The sequence below is a fragment of the Diceros bicornis genome, chromosome 13 (assembly GCF_020826845.1).
Source record: "Diceros bicornis minor isolate mBicDic1 chromosome 13, mDicBic1.mat.cur, whole genome shotgun sequence".
In the NCBI taxonomy this organism is placed as follows: domain Eukaryota; kingdom Metazoa; phylum Chordata; class Mammalia; order Perissodactyla; family Rhinocerotidae; genus Diceros; species Diceros bicornis.
The window spans coordinates 7,122,727-7,141,525 of NC_080752.1; the positions used below are offsets into that span (position 1 = coordinate 7,122,727).

General features: G+C 54.7%; 1 protein-coding gene across 5 annotated transcripts in view; it reads right to left on the reverse strand.

Annotated features, from left to right (window-relative positions):
- ERI3 (ERI1 exoribonuclease family member 3) overlaps nucleotides 1–18,799 on the reverse strand; it is a 127,035-nt gene that overhangs the window by 13,676 nt on the left and 94,560 nt on the right. For 3 of the 5 annotated variants that reach the window (XM_058552201.1, XM_058552200.1, XM_058552203.1), the window contains one exon: nucleotides 11,223–11,355. The exons of 1 other annotated variant lie outside the window; for it this stretch is intronic. In XM_058552201.1, the coding sequence (XP_058408184.1) occupies nucleotides 11,223–11,355 (133 nt within the window). The remainder of the gene's footprint in view (nucleotides 1–11,222; nucleotides 11,356–18,799) is intronic. One more of the 5 variants, XM_058552202.1, reaches the window with a different exon arrangement.

Here is an 18,799-nt window from a genome sequence, read left to right on the forward strand (position 1 = left end):
TCTCAATTTACCTCAATTCAAAACAACACATTCTATTTACTATCTACCCACATGAGCCAGACACTATGTTACATTTTGGGGACACAAGCTTAACAAAACAGACATAAATTCCTGCCCTCAGGGAACTTACAATCTAGTGGGGAGAGAGGCATTAACAACTTATTTTTTAACTACCACTATGACAAATGCTATGAAGGGGGAGTGCAGGGTGCTATGGAGGAGAAGTGCACAGGGGAGGAGGACGGGCTGAGTCTAGGAGTCAGGGAAGGCTTTCCTGGGGAAGCAAACTTGGAGCTGTGCTGTGAAGGAGGAACAGGAGTTAATTAGGCCAAGGGGTGGGAATGGGGGGCTCCCAAGGAAAAGAAAACCACGTGGGAAGGCCCTGAGGTGAGAGAAGGCATGGCAGGTTCCAGAAAATAAGGGAGGGTATTGTGCTGGAGTGCAGGGGGCATGAGGAGAGTGGCTTGAGAAGGGGCAGGGGACCACCCCTACACCAGCAAGGCCCAGCCTGGGGACACGCTTCTCCCTAAATGACCAGCATTTGTCCTGGTGGATTACCAAGGAGTCATCCTGAGCACCCCGACACAAACACACACTCACACCACCCCTGCTGATTTGAGCCACGCCTCATTTCGTGGCCTTGTGCTTGTGGCTCCCGAGAGGCCGTCAAGACCATGAGCCCTCAGCTGCACAGGTCAGGAAACTCAGGTGAGCTCCCTGCTGCTGTGGCAGCACCATGGCCTGGAGGCTTGTGAGTGGCCTGTGTGGGCCTCTCTGCACCCTGAGGCTTAGAGGCGGCCATGTGAGGGCAGGCTGGAGCTGGCCCAGGGCTGGAAACACTGACCCACCTCAGCCACAAGTGCTCACATCACCTCCCAGGAAGGAACTTCCCTCACCTCTGAAAACCCAGTACCGGGCTAGACACCCAGAAGACCTCAGCAGACATCCTCTGAATGAATGAATGAACAAAAGTGAAGGCTCCACCATCTCCCACAGAGATCTCTTCCCCAGACACTCCCCTCAAAACTTTTCCAGAGATTCAAACAGACAAAGGAGCTAGCTTGTACTCTGGGTTTTATAGCACTTGCAAATGCATTATCTCCTTCATCCTCAGAGTAAGCCTGAGAGGTAGGAGCCAACATCAGCCCCATTTTAAAGAGGAAGAAATGAGGCCCAGGATGGTGAATGACTTACCCGGGACCACACAACCTGGAAGTGATGAGCCTTAACTAGAAGGAGGTCAGCTTGGCTTCAGGCTCCCAGCTCCAGCATATCCATAAACCTCCCCCTCTGTGAGCATTTCCCCAGGATCTCCCTTGGTAGCTGCAGGGGCTCTAGCTCTCCAGAACAATCCTAAAAGGCACCTTGTTTATGAACCAAGCATAGCTCTGCCAGGGCAGAGGCCTCATTGTGCACATGGTCAGGGTCTGTAATTCTATTCAAAGTGGCCACTTAGAAAATCCATATGTCCCCAGGCTCCCCGTACATCATAGTGTCAAGTCCTGGAGCAGAAGCATCCATCAGCGCCTCCCAACGCCATGGTCCGTGTGCCCGCACGCCCGAGCCCACCCTGCGCCTGTCCTTGGCTCCCGGCTCTGTGCGAAGGCGACCGCGAGCCCGCTGCTTGGCCCAGCCTTACCCTTGCCTTCAGTCGGGTCTGGCCACCAGGCCCCACCCCTGCCCCCAAACGCGCCCTCTGCCCTATCCGGACTCTGCTCTCTTGGAGCTAGGCAGCCAGCACGGAGGCAGCCTCGATAACTCGCTAACGTGCTGCCCATGCTGTTCTTAAAAATTTATGACTGTGCAACATGAAAAATCCGGCTGAGGAGCCGTCATTAGCGGCGCTGCCTCCCTCCCCCACCAGAGCCGCCCTCGTAAATTGAGATTTATGGCTGCAGCAGGCGGGGCGGGGGCGTGTGCGGGCGGGCGGTGAGGATGTTGTGGGGGGAGACAGGGAGAGACCGATGAGCGTTGGGGCCAGGGGCTCCCCCCTGCGGCAGCTCCAGTTTATCACAGTCTGCAGTGGTACCTACGAGAGGAAGGTCTGGCCTGGGGGTATCAGCACTGCGCGAGGATTCCGCTTAGCGGTGGGACTGGAGGGGGAGGGGCCTACCCTACGCCAATCACTGGCTCCTTTAGGTATAGGGACCACCCAGATCCTGAGGTTCAAGTGCCAAGCAAGGGTCTCTTAGTAGGATGATTTGGGGAAAGAGAAGGTTGGACCTAGGGAGGAGCAATCATCCCTGCTGGGGTCACAAGGCTGGGCCCCCAGAGTCAGCTTCTCCAACCAGAAGCATCGAGATTGGGCTGTGATTGTGGTACCTCACCCAGAGAATTGAGGGGGAGCCAGGGGGGAGGGAGAAGGATGCCAGGAACCTTCCCTTCCCTCTCCTTTCTCGGGTAAGAGCCAGTGGAGAGGATATTAGAGACAGGAATGCAAGTCCTGGACCCGTCACATAGCCTCCCCGCACAGAGGCCAGGCTGGGGCTGAAGAGGAGGTGATCCCACAAGTCTGCCCTCCCCACTGCAGGCCCTCCCTATTACCTCCGCTCCGCCTCCTCCCCTGCTCACTTAGCCCTGTCAGCCAGGCCATTATGAAATTGGGGTTTCATTTACAGACTAATTAAACATTACAGCTTGTTCACAATTACAACGTGGGGATGAGGGAGTAACTAATTACGGAAGAAATGAGCTAACATTTATCTCTGCTCCCACCCTCTCTCTCCCCACTGCCCCCCCAATCTGGCTTCCTCCCACTCTCTGGTCAGTACCAGCTCTCTAGGCTTATTTCCTAGGGTAGGGGGCTGGAAGCCCCAGTACCCTGGTACCCACTCACCCTGGACACAAGACCCCACTGCTGTTCTCAGCTACTCTGGGGGAGGGGCTTAGCTCCCGGGGCCCTGCCACAGGAGACAGTCAGGGCTTTTGTGCAAGACCCTGTGGGTGTGACTCAAGTAAGGGACCCTGTGATGGTTAAGTGTGGCGGTGACACCTGGGGTGGGGTAGGGGGTGCTATGCTCTGGTGTGTGAGTGTGACAGTACAGTGGGGCTGTGTGGGTCTTTATCTTTTGGGGCAAGATTTTGGTGTGACTGCTGTGACTATTTGTGTGATGGGGTATGAGCATGAATGAACCACACTCTCAGCCCCAAACCCCAAGACAGAATAGAAAAGAACTAGGCGGTTGCAGGAGGTGATGGTCAAAGCAGGCCTGGAATGTGGCCCAAATGCCCACTGGGCGGCCCCCTTCACTTCTGCATCAGAAGCAAGAAAGGCAGCAGGGTTACCCTGCTGTGGGGCTCAGCTCCTCCTTGCCCTCAGGCTGGCCTTGGCTTCTGGCCATATGCCCCCCTGGGGCGCAAGGAGCCTCCTGGGGGTCTGGGGTGCCCCCTGTGGGCAAGAGTCCTGGGGTCTGGCTGGCCTGCCACAGAGTTTAATAATAGTAACAGTGAGAGTAAGCGTTTCCATCCTTCCTGCCTTTGGGCAGAAGAAGAAAGGAAAGAGGAGGGAGAGGAGGGAGTGGAGGGAGCGGGCTGAAGGGAGGCTTTGAGGCCTCAGAACTCACATCAAACGGCCGGATCTGGGCCTAATTGTCTGACCCCTGCCCCTGCCTTCAATCAGCTCTGCAGCTCCCCGCCCGCCCCTCGCCTAACTAGCAGCCATGTTCTCCTCATTAGGACAAGCTCCCCTTGCACATGTGTCCCCGGACATGTCCCCAGCACTCCCAGCTCCCAACCCTGCCTGGTGGGAGGGTACAGCAGGGACCCAGTTTTGGAGGGGCCCCTGGGACAGCTATACCCTCAGCCACCACAGGGGGCTGGCCTGAGCTGCTCAGCCCCTCTCCCTGAGCTGCAGGGGCCTGGATGCCACATGCTATGACATATCCCTAGGCTGGCTCAGCTGCTGGGTGCATTCTGTCCTCTGTGTGTCCTTCTTGCTACAGCCCCATTGTTTCAGACACACAGCTCCTGAGGGTGGGATGCATTTGAATCCTGTCCCCTTTGGTCTGGTTCAGCCTGGCAAGGGATCTCGTCTGGGTCAGGCAGGGTCTGTGTTAAGAGGCTAGGAGCTGAAGGAACTTGCCTGCCTACTATACAAGGATGGTTCCTTTAAATGGATCCAGGCATGGTGATATGTGAAGTCTGGGGCTGGTGGCACAGCAGTGAGGCAGTGGAGCTTGGTGGTTAACAGCTCTGACCCTAGAGAGACATGTGCTTAAATTCCGGCTCTCCCACTTCCTTGTTCTGCAGTCCTGGGTGAATAACAGCCTTCTGGAGCCTCAGTTGCCTCATACACAGTAGAGGTAACAGCCCCTAGCCCACAGGGTTTGGAAATTCAGTGCGATAACAGATATCAAGTCTTCTGTACTACATCTGGCACTCAGCACATGTTTATGGGGGATTCAGACCAGACCAAATAAGTTCCCCTCTCCCTAAGCCACAGGCCTGACTTTGCCTGGTCAATAGCGTCAAGGATGGGAGGAGCTGTGGGGAAGGGTCCAGAGCCCTGCAGAAGAGGAAGAGCAGCCCCCAGGGGACCCAGCTAGTACCAGGGGCGGAAGCACGTCTGCTGGATGTCACATAGCAGCTCCAGGTGGGAGGCGCAGGGGACCAGCTTAAGGACTATGGTGGCATTAGGTCAGATGAGGTAGGTCAGCAGGGCTGGTCCACGAGGTATGGATCATCCCATGAGTACTGTGGGCCTGGGAGGAGGGGATGCTGTGAACACACTGGAGTGAAGGCTGTCTGGGCTGCTCTAGGTATTAATTCTCAGGGTACCAGACCTGTACAGGATTGGGGGAGGGGCTGGCCTGATCTGGGCCCTGACATTGTCTCTCACCTTAAACCAGTGGTAATGACTTGCAAATATTGATGAAAATGCAAACTACAAAGATTGTGTTTTTCGGGAAGTGAAGGTGGGGAGAGGGGATAAGGAGGAAAATAAACTGAAATGAAGTCCAGTTATCTCCCATCTGTGGCTGCTCCTAATCCCCCAGCCCAAAGGAATCCAATGCAGCCCCTTATCTGCCCTGTCAATCACTCCATCACCGCCCACTGCTTGGTGGGCACCGCACGCCCTCACACACACTCAAGCACATGCTCACACATGCACACACACGAACACACTCACTCCATCGACTCTTGCTCCAACATTCCTGCCCACCCCCAGCCCATTACTCCTCTGAGTAGGAGCAGTCAGCACACAGGTCTTGCCAGATGGATGCAATTTGCATAATATCGCAGCGGAGGCTGCAAGATCACCAGGGGTCAGGGCGCTGACATCCCCGCACAGTCTATCTGCAAGTGCTAATTTGGCCGGCATTGATCTGTCTTTCTGATTTCTTTGTCATTTATGTCTGCGATGGTTTGACAGGAGATACAGAGAGAGACAAGGGAAGGCCAGGCCAGCCCGACGCTAGGAAGGTAGGGAAACAAAGATTGTACTTCCCAGTGCATCACAGACACAGAACACACACATACATACACCAGCACCTTCCTCCATCCACCCGTCAGTCCACTTGTCCATCGTTCTATCCGTTTCTCCATCTGTGGTTGCTACTAAGATTAGAGCCTGGTGTCTGACAAGGACCAATTCCTCAAATGTTCCTGGGGCTCCAAGGGTGCCAGCTCAGGGAGGAAGGAGTGAGCACCCCTGTCCCTGAGCACTATCCAGGCAGGCTAGTGGAGACTCTGTCGATGCCTGGAGAGTTATCCTTTCTCATGGCCCTCCACCCCCGGCTCTCTTCACTTTCTCTGGGCCACACCAGAAAGAACTGGACAAGGAGGGGGGCTGGTAATGCTGGGGAAGCAGGCACTCCAGCTGTCTCTGCCCCCTCCCCATAAGGCAGCTGAGCTGACTTCTCTCCCAGCCCTGAGATGGCTGAAGCAGGCGGAGGGGGTGAGGCACCTCTCTGCATCTCTGGGGCATCTCTGGGACAGCCAGGGAGAGAGCCATCAGATCTGCAGCGACCTCCTATCAATACTTCACCACCCTCAGGTCACCCGAAGCTAGGACACTGGGCTCTTGCTGATTCTGAAGCCCTCTAGCTGAGCCAGAAAGTCCCATACCAGATCACATCTAAATGCTACCTGCTGAACCCTTGGCCAGAGTCCCCACATTCTTCCCTGCCTTGAGAGAAGGGTTCACCATAGGGATGGGGATGCTGCCAGGACAGGAGTTGTCACGGAGAAGGGAGGGGTGGAGAAGTTTACAACTCTCGGAAGAAAGAGCCCACTGCAGAGAAGTGGACATGGTCACTCCATCAAGGGAGGCAGAGGGCTTGAGGCTCAAGGGTGAGAACCCCCTGCCCCCACCACAGTGGCTCTCTCTTGGCCCCACCTCCTTTCCCTTGCCCATGGCAGCAGGGGCAGGGTGATCAGAAAGAACTCCCTGCTGGGTAAGAGGGGGGCTGGCTTTTGGTGTGTGCTAATCCCAGGCCTGAGGTCTTCAGAGGGACCTGGGGAACTTCAAGGAGCGGAAGGCAAAGCTGTACTGGAGACGAGCTCATTAGCCAGCGCCCCCACCCCCACGAGGAGGAGGGCGGGTGGCCCAGGGAGTGTGGCAGCCGAGGCGGCAGAGAAAAGGCTGTCACTGTCCTTTCTTCCTTTTGGTACAAGCGTCTCCCTGAGCCGACGATTCTCCCGCAGTGACACCTCTCACGGGCGCTAATGAGATCCGTGTCACAGAGCTAATGCGCTCTGACTGGACTCCTCACAGACACCCCACTCCTTCAGGGGAGACCACAGGCCAGTACTACCCCACTGGGGCCAGGCGCCCACCCTGCCTCCTGCCGGCCCAGCTCCCTTGGCAAACCGTGCTGGGCAACAAGCTCCTGAGACAGTCCTCTTGGTGTCTGGCCATCCTGCCTTACCATGAGCCTCAGAGGGACCCTCCTCAGTCCCTGAGCAGACGCACTAAGCAACCAGGGCAGCACCACCCAGCTGGGCATCAGGGAAGGTTCCGGTTATTCTCCCAGCAGTGAAACCAGCAGTGTGTGGGGCCTCCACGTCCCAACAGGTGCGATTTACTGACATTTCCTGCATGGATTTCCAACGAGAAAGAAGGGAAGGAGGCCCGGGTCCTGCCCTTAGAGAGGTCAAGTATGTAGGGCCTGATCACTACCCCCAACAAATTGTAATCGGGGCCCAAGGGTGTATTCTGTACACTCGAGCTGGGAGGGCCAGGCGAGATTCCCAGAGGAAGTGGTCCCTGGAAGATGGGCAGGATTTTCCTGGGCCAAGAGGTAAAGAGCAAACGGAAATCACAGAGTGAGAACTGTTGGGTCAGCAGGAGGTCAGAAGCCAGCAGCTGCAGGGCCCTGGCTCTGAGGGCGACTGGAGGAGGGGTGGAGGGGTGACAACGCCTCCTTTCCTTTCCTCCTCAGTTGTTGCTACGGAAGCTTTGTCGAGGCCTGCATCTTTCCCATGACACGGAGGGAGGTGAGGGTTGTGAGCTTGTTTTCTTCCTCATCGCCTCTGCTGGGAGCACAAAGCCCGACACCATCAAGGTGCTTCCTCATTCAGCACAGTGGTAAGAACACAGGCTTTGTGCTCAGAGGGCCCTGGGTTTGAATCCCGGCTCCTCAGTTCAACTGGCTGTGAGACCTCAGGCCAGTCACTTAACTGAGCCCCAGCTTCCTGATCCGTAAAACGGGAATGACGATGCCTGCCTGCAGAAGGCTGGTGTGACAGTGAAATTAGTTATTATAAAGTGCCCCCACAGCATGTGAGGGCCTTGCTGACCCTTTGCTGAAATCAAAGAAGGACCACTCAGCAGTCCCGTGGAGGCTGCCCTGCCGAGGAAGCTGCCCGAGCCCACTGCAACAGCCGTGGCTGCCAGCAGTTACACACACGTGCAGTCTCTCCTCACCCACAGCCTGCTCCACACCACCTGTTCAGCAGGCTCCTGAGGAGGAAGCATCCCTCCCCTGACTAAGAGACCATGCTCACAGCCCCTGAAGGCCCCTTTCTGCCCGCAGCCCCATCCCTGAACCCTGCCTCTCCCTCAGTCCCCAGGGCCAAGCCATCACCCCATCCTGGTGATTGTACCTGTGAGCTCTGTGGGGGCAGGGGACTGTGTCATCTTCACCAATACGTTTCTAGCACCTACCACAGTTCCTGACACACAGTAGGTGCAAGGTAAACGTTCACTGAACGAGTCCCCTGCCTCCACTCACAGCCATTGCCGGCTCTGAATTAACCATCACTTCTCATGTACCTTACTGTGCCCCTGTGGCCTCCTTTTCTGCAGTTTCTCCTCTCTAGTCCTCCCAGTACAAACGGTTCAGACTGCTCTGACTGAAGCCTAACTCGGACCAGTTCACTTCTCTGCCCAAACACTCCCACGGCTCCCCCTCAAACAGCTCAGCCACGCACATCCATTGCAGCGGGCCCTCTCCCCGCTACAGCCAGTCAGCTCGGACTCGAGCATGCCTGCCCCCTTACTCTCTCCGCACCTCCACCACCCCAGTGCTCAGCAAGAGTCCCCACCAGGTAGGCCCAACAAGCTCCCCCTGCCACTCAAACCTTAGAAAGATGCTCAGGAGATCCCTCTGGGGCCTAGGGTCATTAGTGATTTGCACTGCCCCCCATGGCATTGTGGGAGAACCAAGCAGATCCTGGGGATAGCTAAGCTGTGGGATCTGCAGAACCCTTTCCCAGCATCACCAATGCCGCCTCACCCCCCGCCAAGATACATACCACTCCCCATGGCTGGCAGCTCCTCACAGTTAATTAGTACCATGTCACTGAGGACCAGCCTGAGTGGCCAGTGACAGGAGCTGACTCCTGACCCCAGGGCTGGGAAACAGTCCACATCAAACTCTTACAGCACGACCCTTTTAGCACGCACAGTAACGCGGGGCACCGCCAGCTGAAGCTCATTAAAGCTGTCTCTTTGGCACGAGGGCCATTAACCTCACTGCTCAAAACCCACACCTCCCCTCCCCGCCTCTCCCAGCCTAATTAATGCCCTGCATCCTTCCTCCCTTCCAAGAAAGCACCCTCACCCACCCCTCAGAGCCAGCCAGGAGGGTGCTCTGACCCACCCCTCAAGAGCCAGCTGGGAGCTGGCAGGGCAGCCCTCTTCATTCCAAGATACAAAGACCAGGTGCCAGGAACCCCCAGTGCCCTGGGGAGGCTCTGGTGTTGGCAGGGCACCCAACTCAAGGTTGTGCAGGGTGCATTAACCCAGTCTCGCTGGTCCCTCCCACCAGCTAGACTCAATTTCTGGCAGCTCCTCCTCCCCAGGGCCAGTGCAAGTCTTCTCGCTGGTCTATGTTCTCTGGTCCCTTCCTTTCCCATCACTTTCACTGATTTCACTCGTTCATTCACCCACCCACAGCACTTGCTGGGCACCTACTTAGAACTAGTTTGTGCTGCACAAATGGCCTCACTGATTCAGAAGAGCTCTGACCATGTGGTTCTCACTAACAAACTTCCTCTGTCACACCCTTTAACCTGGCATTCGAGGCCTGCTTATTTCCCTGTTTACCTTCTAGCTGTTCCCTAACCCAAATGTGCCACTCCAGTCCCAGGAAACTACTTGCAGACGTCTGAACTTGTCCTCTCAACATGCTGGGCCTCCTCATGCCCTTGTGCTTTTGTACACACAGTCCCCCTAAGTAGAAACCCTTCCCCCACTTTTCTGCCTAGCAAACTCCTATTCATCCTTTAAGGATCCCCTGACTCAAGTGTCCTCTTCTCTAGGAAACTTCCTGTTGACTTCTCAGGCATATGACCTTGCTACACTTGGAGTCTCCTCTAGGTTGTAAGGAATAGCTCCTATAGGAGGGAACTGCAGTTGCTGTGGGGTACTCCCAATTCCCCACCCCCAATTCCCCAGGCCCACTGACCACTTCCTCTTTCCCCCTGGACCTCAGGAGAGCCTTGGGGTGTCCCAAGAAGAATGATATGGGGCATCCCTGAAGTCAGTGAAATGTAAATGAAGTAGAAGCTACTTTGGCAACTGAGGACAGGGGAAACCTCCCTTGGGGCAGCCCAGATGTTTCTATAATGGCCCTTAGTAACCTGGGTGGCAACCACCCAGTTCAGTCTCTGTCTCCTCCCAGGATGTGAGCTCCCTGAGGACAGGAACTTCCTCTCACATGCCCAGCACCCACTGGGCACCAGTGATGTCTGTGGAAAGGATGAGGGGCTAGTCTGTAGCAGGTGACTGGATCATGGTGTATCTTGCCAGTCCCCTCCCCCACACACGTCCCCAAAGGTGCACAGGTTATGATAATATCATAGGGCCACCCAGAAATACCCACCGCTCCTCCCCGCTGGGAACAAAGCGTATGCCTGTCAAGTACCCTGCTTGAAAGCATTTGCATGCACATGTGTGCATACGCACACAAAATAAGATATACAGAAACAAGCAGACACACTTTCTGATGGATATACACACAAGCTGATGGTTGCTTCTACAGACAGACAAGTGCCCTCAGGAAAATGTATACAGATATATTGTTACACACACACACGCATCCCTCAAACAGATATACACATACATGGACACATATATACTCTTAAATGGACACACAGAGACATTCAGCCGAAGGTGTCAGACACACACACACAATCATAGACAGACACATATGTATACTGATATATCAGAAGCTAGCAGAGCCTCTAGTGTCTAGAACCACAGCCACTCCAGCCTCCTCCCAAGCAGGAATCCCCCTGAGGGTGCACCTCCAGGTGGTACCCCAAGTGGCCCCTCCCAACCCAGGCACCGCTCAATGGAGGCTGCTGCTCTGCGGGGGCGTCAATACCCTGTGGATGGAGCCATCGGTCAGAAGGACCCCAACTAATTAAAAGCTGGTGAGGTTTAAATAATTCATCTCCTTAACTCCCATTGATCGCCCAGTTTAGTGGCCACAGACTTGAAACAATATTAAACAGCCTTCTCCAGCTCCACGGGGAGTGGATAAGCTGAAATATGCCCAACTCTCTGAGGACATCACCCACCAGAGTTGCAGCCAGGAGTGGGGGTACCTTGGCCTGAATCCAAGGCCACTTGTGACCCACCCAAAGCCCAGACTCCAGCCTCCTCCTAAATGTTGTTCTGAGAGATCTTTTCCAATGGTCTGGTTCCACTCTCCCCTCACTCCACCCCCCCTTCCCCGCTCCCCCCAGCTATGGAGAGTGCCCTGTTAGAGCACTGCATAAGCCACAGAACCCCTGTGTGCCAGGGAACTAGGGCATGCAGGCAAGGGACTGACCGAGCTGCCAAGGGGATATGTGGAGGGACTGACCAATGCCGCTGTGGGGCCGGCCTATGTGTTGCAGGCTGAGGCCCTTGTTCATGTCTAGAAGTCCATTCTTGGGCCAGCAGCCCATGGCGAAGCTGTAAGCCTGGAAGACAGGAGGCAAGAGTGGTTAACAGAGGCCCTGACCCCTGCACCAACCCCATCACTCACCAACAGCCCTCCCCCCAAAATCTTCTCACTAGGCGTTTACTCTCATCATGCCACTTTCTGAGGGTCCCCTTTCCACCAGGGTCCCCCACCAGAAAGCCCCCTTCCTCCTCTAGAGCTCCCTTCTCCTAGGTATCTCCCCATCAGAGACCCCCAGCCCTCACTGGGTGTCCCCTCACCAGGCTCCTCTCTAGAGAGCTCCCACTTGCTAAGACTCTCCTTATCAGGATGCCTCCTCTCATCAGGACACCCCTTCACCAGCCACCCCTCCTTAGATTCCCCCTTTCCAGAGTCCCAGCACTCTGCTGGGCCCTTCCCCACAGTATTACTGGTCACCAAGACTGGTGCTGGGAAGGACTTGGAGAGCAATGCATCCAGACTTCACTCCACAGATAGAAACTGAAGTGAGAGGGGCCCAACCACCTGCCTGTGGTCAAGTTGCTTTTGACCCGGAGGCAGGTCAGGCTGTGGAAAGCTGAGTGTCATGTAGGGGCTCAACTGAGGAGGGGTATGGTCACCTGGTCAACTCAAGCAGCTGTGAGGGGAGCACATGGAGAGAGAGAGATAGAGGGATGGGGGAGGGAGGGAGGGAGAGGGAGAGAGGGAGTGTGTGTGTATGTTGTGGGGAGCAGATCTCCGTTGAAGGTCAAGTGCTCACTTATGCATATTCAAAGCGGCCACCCATCGATCTGTACTTAATTGTTTTCCTGGGCTGGGGAAGGAAGTGCTGGGGGCATCGATCTGCTCAGGCCCCCAGCACTCCATTGCCCTCTTCCATCCCCTACTAGCGCCACCTGGCTGCCACCAACCTCCACGGTGGGGGGGCACATGGCAGGATAGGGATGGCACCTTCTCTTACAGTGCCTTACAGCCATGACAACCTGATGTCACAGATGAGGAAACTGAGGCCCAGAAAGAAGAGACTTAAGAGGGTTAGAATGCTATTAAGTGGCCCGACAGGGATTTAATTCCTGTTCAGCCTGCTAGCAGAGTCCCAGGCTTCTAACAGTGGGCTTGTATACCTAGTTGACCCTTCAAACATAACCCATCCCCTCACCTTAGAAGTCCCCAAACACCAGGCTGCCCTTCTCCCAGTGGCAGGAAGGCGACAGTGTACAGGGCAGTGGTCAGTGGGAATGAAGCTAGGGTGAGTTCCTAGAAGTTGGATGGTGAGTCCACTGATGGAACTAAAGTGACTGTCAGCCGTGGTCAGATGGGCACCGCAGTGCCCCCACCCATCACTGGGCCCAGGAGGTCCCCATCCCACCACAGACTCCCTCACAGGGGAGAATGCTCAGCACGGGGTCAGAAACAAAAGACAGGAGGCTGGACACACAGTCTGTGCCAAGGGGCTGGGCAGAGGGCTAGTACCCTTCCTTCCCAGCTGCAGGAATCAAGCCTCAGCCCTGCAGGCACTGGGAGGCGAGAAGCCAGAGAAGTTCAACCTTAGCACCCTCCAAAGCCATTTTCCTTGACCACAGAGGTACCAGCCACAGCCCAGCTTCCCAGCCAACCCTCCCACCCTTTCTCAGGCCACAGCTGTACCCACAACCTGGGGGCTGAGTGTGAGGCTCCAGGACAGGGGAGAGGACGCTGCCTTCGAACCAGGGCAGGGACCAGGGACGCAGGCAGCAGGGAAAGCCGCCATTGGGTGGTGCACAGCTGGAGGAGCTGCTGAGCGTGGTCAGGGCCGAGGCTGGAGCGCAGTGGGCCAGAGAGCAGTGGCGGGCCGGCTTTCAAGTATTTGAAAATCACTTACAAAGGCCGGATTAAACGATCAGAAATTCCATTTAATAGGACAAATAAAGAAATAACAATCTACTCTATCAGCCTGGAGAAGGCGAGCTCGATGGGGTTTTTTTCCCCTCTAAAAAGGAAAGAGGGAAGGAAGGGGGAAAAAAGAAGGATAATGTGTGTTTACTCAAGCAAAGAAAAAAATATTTAAGTGATGTCGGGGAGAAGATTGCAGTAACTAGTGAAGAATAACATCGTCTACTTTGCTGTCAAATCACACCCGAATTTCAGTAATAGATTCTCGGCTGACACTCAATTCAATTCGAAGGTGATCCTGCTTTATCCCAGCCCATCAAATATTAAACACTTGCATTAGCAGGTGCTGCCGCTTCCCGGCTTAAAGTGGCGGGCGGCAGGGCTGCCGAGGCCCCTCTGCTCTGCTCGCGGCTCGGGGACAGGACAGCTCAACGTTATCTGCACGTCATCCTGAGTCTTATCGCAGCTAAGCGGGAAGACCACTTCAGATAACATTAGACGCTTGCCCCGACACATCACCATGATTAGATTATTATTATAATTATGACTCCCCAAGATCTTCCCCAGACTGGGATGTGTGGAAAGGGGTGGAGGGCAGCAGAGCCCAGGAGGGCCAGGCTGAGACTGGCTGGACCAGGGCAAGCCAGAACCCACGGCAAGAAAGCAGAGGGACCAGGCAAGGCGGCAACCCTGGTCCCGCCTGACGGATGCCTTTCAGGAAGGGCAGTCTAGCTTGTCAGAGCGAGGGTGAGATGAATTGGCGTCTCCACCGTGGCCGCGGGTGTCATGCCGCACAGTTTCACATTCCCAGATAAGGCGTCATAACCGATTGCTGCTGTGACATGGCCTCATCCAGCACCTCCTCCAGGGGTGCACGTGCACAGGGGTCTGCCAAGCTCCTAATAAGAGGGATTTAATTTTTACAAATGCTGCTTCCAGCGGGGCCTTCACGTACCAGCCGAAGTCCAAAACGATATTAAAAACGGTTAATTAAAACTGCTCTCCTTCAGCCTGGGCTCTCTCCTTGCTGTCCCTGCTGAGAGCCCTAGCATGTCTGCCCCAGGTACTGCACACACCCCGCAGAGCCGAACCTTCAGACGTGGCCACCCGCCTCGGAGAGCCCCCCCAGGCACGGTACCAGGGCACAGCATGGCAAGCTCCCCCAACTCCTGCCATCTCGGGTACCCCTCAGGCACAGCCAGTGGACCCAGGGAGCCACCCAGAGAACACAGGGTCCTACAGCAATCTGTGCTCCTACCATGTGGGCTCTGGATCCTCGCACCTGCTGCCCCTCTACGCCTGTACCCACACGCCCACTGCCTCCAGCACTCACTTCTAAAGCCCCCTCCCCACCCCCCAGAAATATACACCATTAAGAGAGCATACCCACACAGGCACCAAACTCTCCCTCAGGTTCCTCGGCCCATCCTTCCATTCCCCACTCCCTCCAGACGTCCTCCCTAAGAGATTACATCCGCCTACGAATCTTAGCAGAGGCTTCCTGGGAGTCCAGCTCAGGGCAAGGTGATGCGGGCTATGTCTCAGAGATTCTGGCTGAGAAGTCAAGGCTGGGACCCAGGGAGCCATCAGAGCAAGAGGATCAGGGAGGCTGTCTCCTGTGGGTGCCCACAAGGACAGTGGAGACAAACAGGCCCATGTAGGGTGGGTGGTGGCTAGGAAAGCTTCTTGGAGGGAATGGTACTGGAGGACACCAGGCAGAAGACACAGCAAGGACAAAGGAGAACACAGGAGCAAGCTTGGTGAGAACACGGGCAAAGGCTTGGGTGTAGCGGGGGCAGCCAACGTGGATGGAAGGAGCCATATCTTGAGGTGCTGCCTCCCAGCTCTGTGCAACACTGTCATCAATCAAGGGCCCTTATTATCATCTACCCCATTTCTCCCACCTGCCTCCTATCCCTGCTCTCTCCCTCTCTCCTGCTAGCATGTGCGGTGTGGGGGTAAGGGACCCAGGAGCTTTCTGACTTTGATCAGTGCGGGACAGGAATCTGTTTTAAGAGCTCTCACCAAGAGCCTGTGCCTAAGCCCCTTTCTCTGGTTCTAAGTCTCTGGGTGCCACTTGTCCAACTGCACCTCTCTCAGCCATCAGGGCCCACCTGCCCAGCTGTGGCTTCCTGACCAGAGAGTGGGGCAGGTGGGAAGATGACTGAGGAACCCCCGAGTCCTACCCAGGGCAGGTGGAGTTGGGATGAGAGATGCTGGGTCTACCAAACCACACCATCCCAGCCCTGTGCCAGGCGGGCACGCACACTTCCCTTCCCCTGGGCTGCTGTAATTTCCATGCGCGGGGAAGCAGGTGCTGAGCTGCTCCCGGCTGGCTCTCCTGTCTCGTGGCTCTGCCTGCCTTGGCTGCTGCCCCATTAGCTTAGTGGCCAGCCATCTGCGACGGGCCTGCCGCACAGCCCTGCTGTAGGCGCGGCGGGTGGCCCCCTGTGTAACAGGGAGCTTTGCCATTAGCGCCTTTAATATTCTGACACCTCAGCACAGCCTGCTATTACATGCAAACGCTGATCGCCCTGTGAAATTACATTGCTGGGCCCGCGAAATGGAATCGTGTATAATCAGCCTCCTCCATGCACTGTCAGTCCCATCACAAACACGGCGCCCGGCGGCTTACGGGGGCTTAGCAGCTGCGACAAGTGTATTGGGTTTAATAGATGAAGTAGCCCTCATCGGTAGCAGCATCAGATCCTTCGAAGAGGAAAGAAGAGGCATCGACAGCTGCTAGGGTGTCTCTGCCCACCCATTTTCTACCTACCAGGGCCCTCAGAGTGGGGTGGACACAGAGTGGGCAGGGCAGTGGTCGGGGCTAGAACCCAGCTCAGACTGCAGACAGAAGCACAGACTGCTCTGCAACTTCTAGAAAACCCAGAGCTTCCAAGCCGGCACCAGCACATCTGACCCATCCAGTCTCCCCACAAGATGGGGAGGAGCAGGCCTTTAACCAGACCTCTGGGTGACTTGTCACCCTGTGGACCCAAGGCTGATGGGCCATTTCCCAAGACAAGGAACCAAATCAAATCACCTGCCATTCCCATAAGCACCCAACAGACGAAGCTGTAAAGGTGATAATCTGGCGGATCGGGGAGAGCAAGTTTGACAGACGTAACTACTCCCTAACCTTTTATTGAATTGGCCAACACTTCTACAGCTGGTGAACCAAGTACTGAGGACACAGGTAAACGTGAGGATGGCATACCCAGCAGCCCTCATAGAAAGGCAGTGTGTTCAGGCTCAGGAGTCAGACAAACCTGGATTTTGTTCTCAGTTCTGCCAGTTATTAGCACTATAACTTTGGATGAGTTATCAAAACTCTCTGAGCCTTAGTCTCCTGTACTACAAAATGGGATGATAGTTCCTTCCCCTAGGTATACCTGAGATTACTCAGGAATACCCACTCCCACTGCCATCTCCAGACGGCATGTGGGGGCCACCACCCAAAATGCACATTGCCTTTGAGAATGCTGCTCTCTCTCCCTTTTCCGGGTTCAGCCTAACACTAATTGTGACAGACTGGATTTTCCAGTGATGGCTGCAACACCAACTCCCATGTCACATGCTCTTCTTACAATGTGACTTTGATACACCTATCATCAAGAGGAGGTGTCTATGTCCCTCCCTTTGAAACAGAGCAGACTTCTGTGACTATCTCAACCAACAGAGTAATACAGAAATAATGCTATGTGACTTCAAGGCTATTTCAGAGACGCTGAGGCAGCTTCCTCCTCATTCACTGGAACACTTGCCCTGGAGCCCTGAGCTGCCTGTAAGTAGCCTGCTACCTACAGACTGCTCCAAGGCAGCCATGCTGTGAGGAAGCCCAAACCAGCCCATGCAGAGACCACACAGACAAGCCATGAGACTAGGTGAAGAAAGAGAGAGGCCCATCCAGCCCCCAGCTGCTCCAACCATGAACTGTGCCAGCTCCAGGGACTAACTACAAATCCATGAAAGAACCTGAGCCAGACCCACCTAACTGAGCCCTTCTTGAATTCCTGACTCACAGAAACCATGAGAGACAATAAAATAGTTGTTGTTGTTGTTGTTGTTGTTTTTGTGAGGAGATCAGCCCTGTGCTAACATCTGCCAATCCTCCTCTTTTTTGTTTGCTGAGGAAGACTGGCCCTGGGCTAACATCTGTGACCATCTTCCTCCACTTTATATGGGACGCCACCACAGCATGGTTTGACAAGCAGTGCGTTGGTGTGTGCCCGGGGTCTGAACCGGCGAACCCCGGGCTGCTGCAGCGGAACGCGCACACTTAACCACTTGCGCCACCGGGCCAGCCCCTAGTTGTTGTTTTGTCACTAAGTTTTGAGGTGATTAGTTATGCAGCAATACTAATTGGAAAACCAATACCTACCCACTTCTGGATATACTCTACCAATACCTTCAACTTCTTTCTTGCTGCTTCTAGACTATTCTTCCTCTCCCTCTGGGACTTCCAAAGATCATCCTCACTCTGGGTAACTTTAGTGTCTACAGCTTAACCCACCCATGAACCCTGCCTCTCAATTTCTCAACTCTCTGTGCTCTAATGACCTTCTCCTCTACCTATTTCGGCCATCTATCCATATGGCCACACCCGGGGCCTTGTTATCATCCAGAACTGCTCTCCTTTGGAAATCTTACAATGACAGACTCTACTCTGACCCCAGCCTCCTATCCTTCCAGCTTTTGTACCCTCTCTCCCTCTACTCTTGTTTTTTCCCAGTCTGTCCATCCCTTCTGGCCTCAATCCCTTTGCTACAAAGGCTGGATCCCTTGAGTCTATCACTTCAACCACCCATTCTCCAATCTTCAACTTCCCTGCCCACTTGTCCTAGTATAACTTCCCTGAAAAACCCCAACCATGACTCCGTTTCTCCACACTTGCACTTGAGCTAAGTGATGCTGGAAAAAGTCACTCTCATGTGGCCACTATGGATACAAGATCACGATCTTAGCGATCCTCAGTGGCATCCAACAACCCTACTCCCCTCCTGCTTTCACAGAGACAATAAAAGCTGCTGGGCAGAACTCTTTCAACTGCATGCCCCTCACCTACAGGTGCATCTGTATCCTCCCCACCTGCTCCCTCTCCAACGCTGTTCTAACAGAGAGACATCTCACTTCTCGTCCAAGGCCAATCCTGCACTTGTGCTTTACATTTCACCCTTTCCCACCTCCTCAGGCCCTGCTCCATCTGGTATCCCCTTTCTTTCTAAATCCTTAACCTGCCCTTCTCTGCCTGCTCCTTTCCATCAGCATTCAAGCATATGCTTGAATCTCTATCATCTTTACTTAACTTCTCCATGTCTCAGTATCCTCTTTGTAAAGTGGGGGTAATAATAGTTCCTACCCCATAGAAGATTGAATGAGTTACTGTACGCCAAGTGCTTAAAACAATGTCTGGCTCTTTGAAAGTTATGTAAGTATTAGATTATTATTTTTAAAGTCCTTCATTCACTCCACATCCCCATCCAGTACTGCCTGTTCTCCTGTTAACAATCAGAGTTCTCATGGTTGTCTCCACTCACCTCCATTGACCTCCTCCACCACTCCTTAACTCTGCAGTCTGGTTTCCAGCCCTACCAGGCTACTTAGCTCCTGCT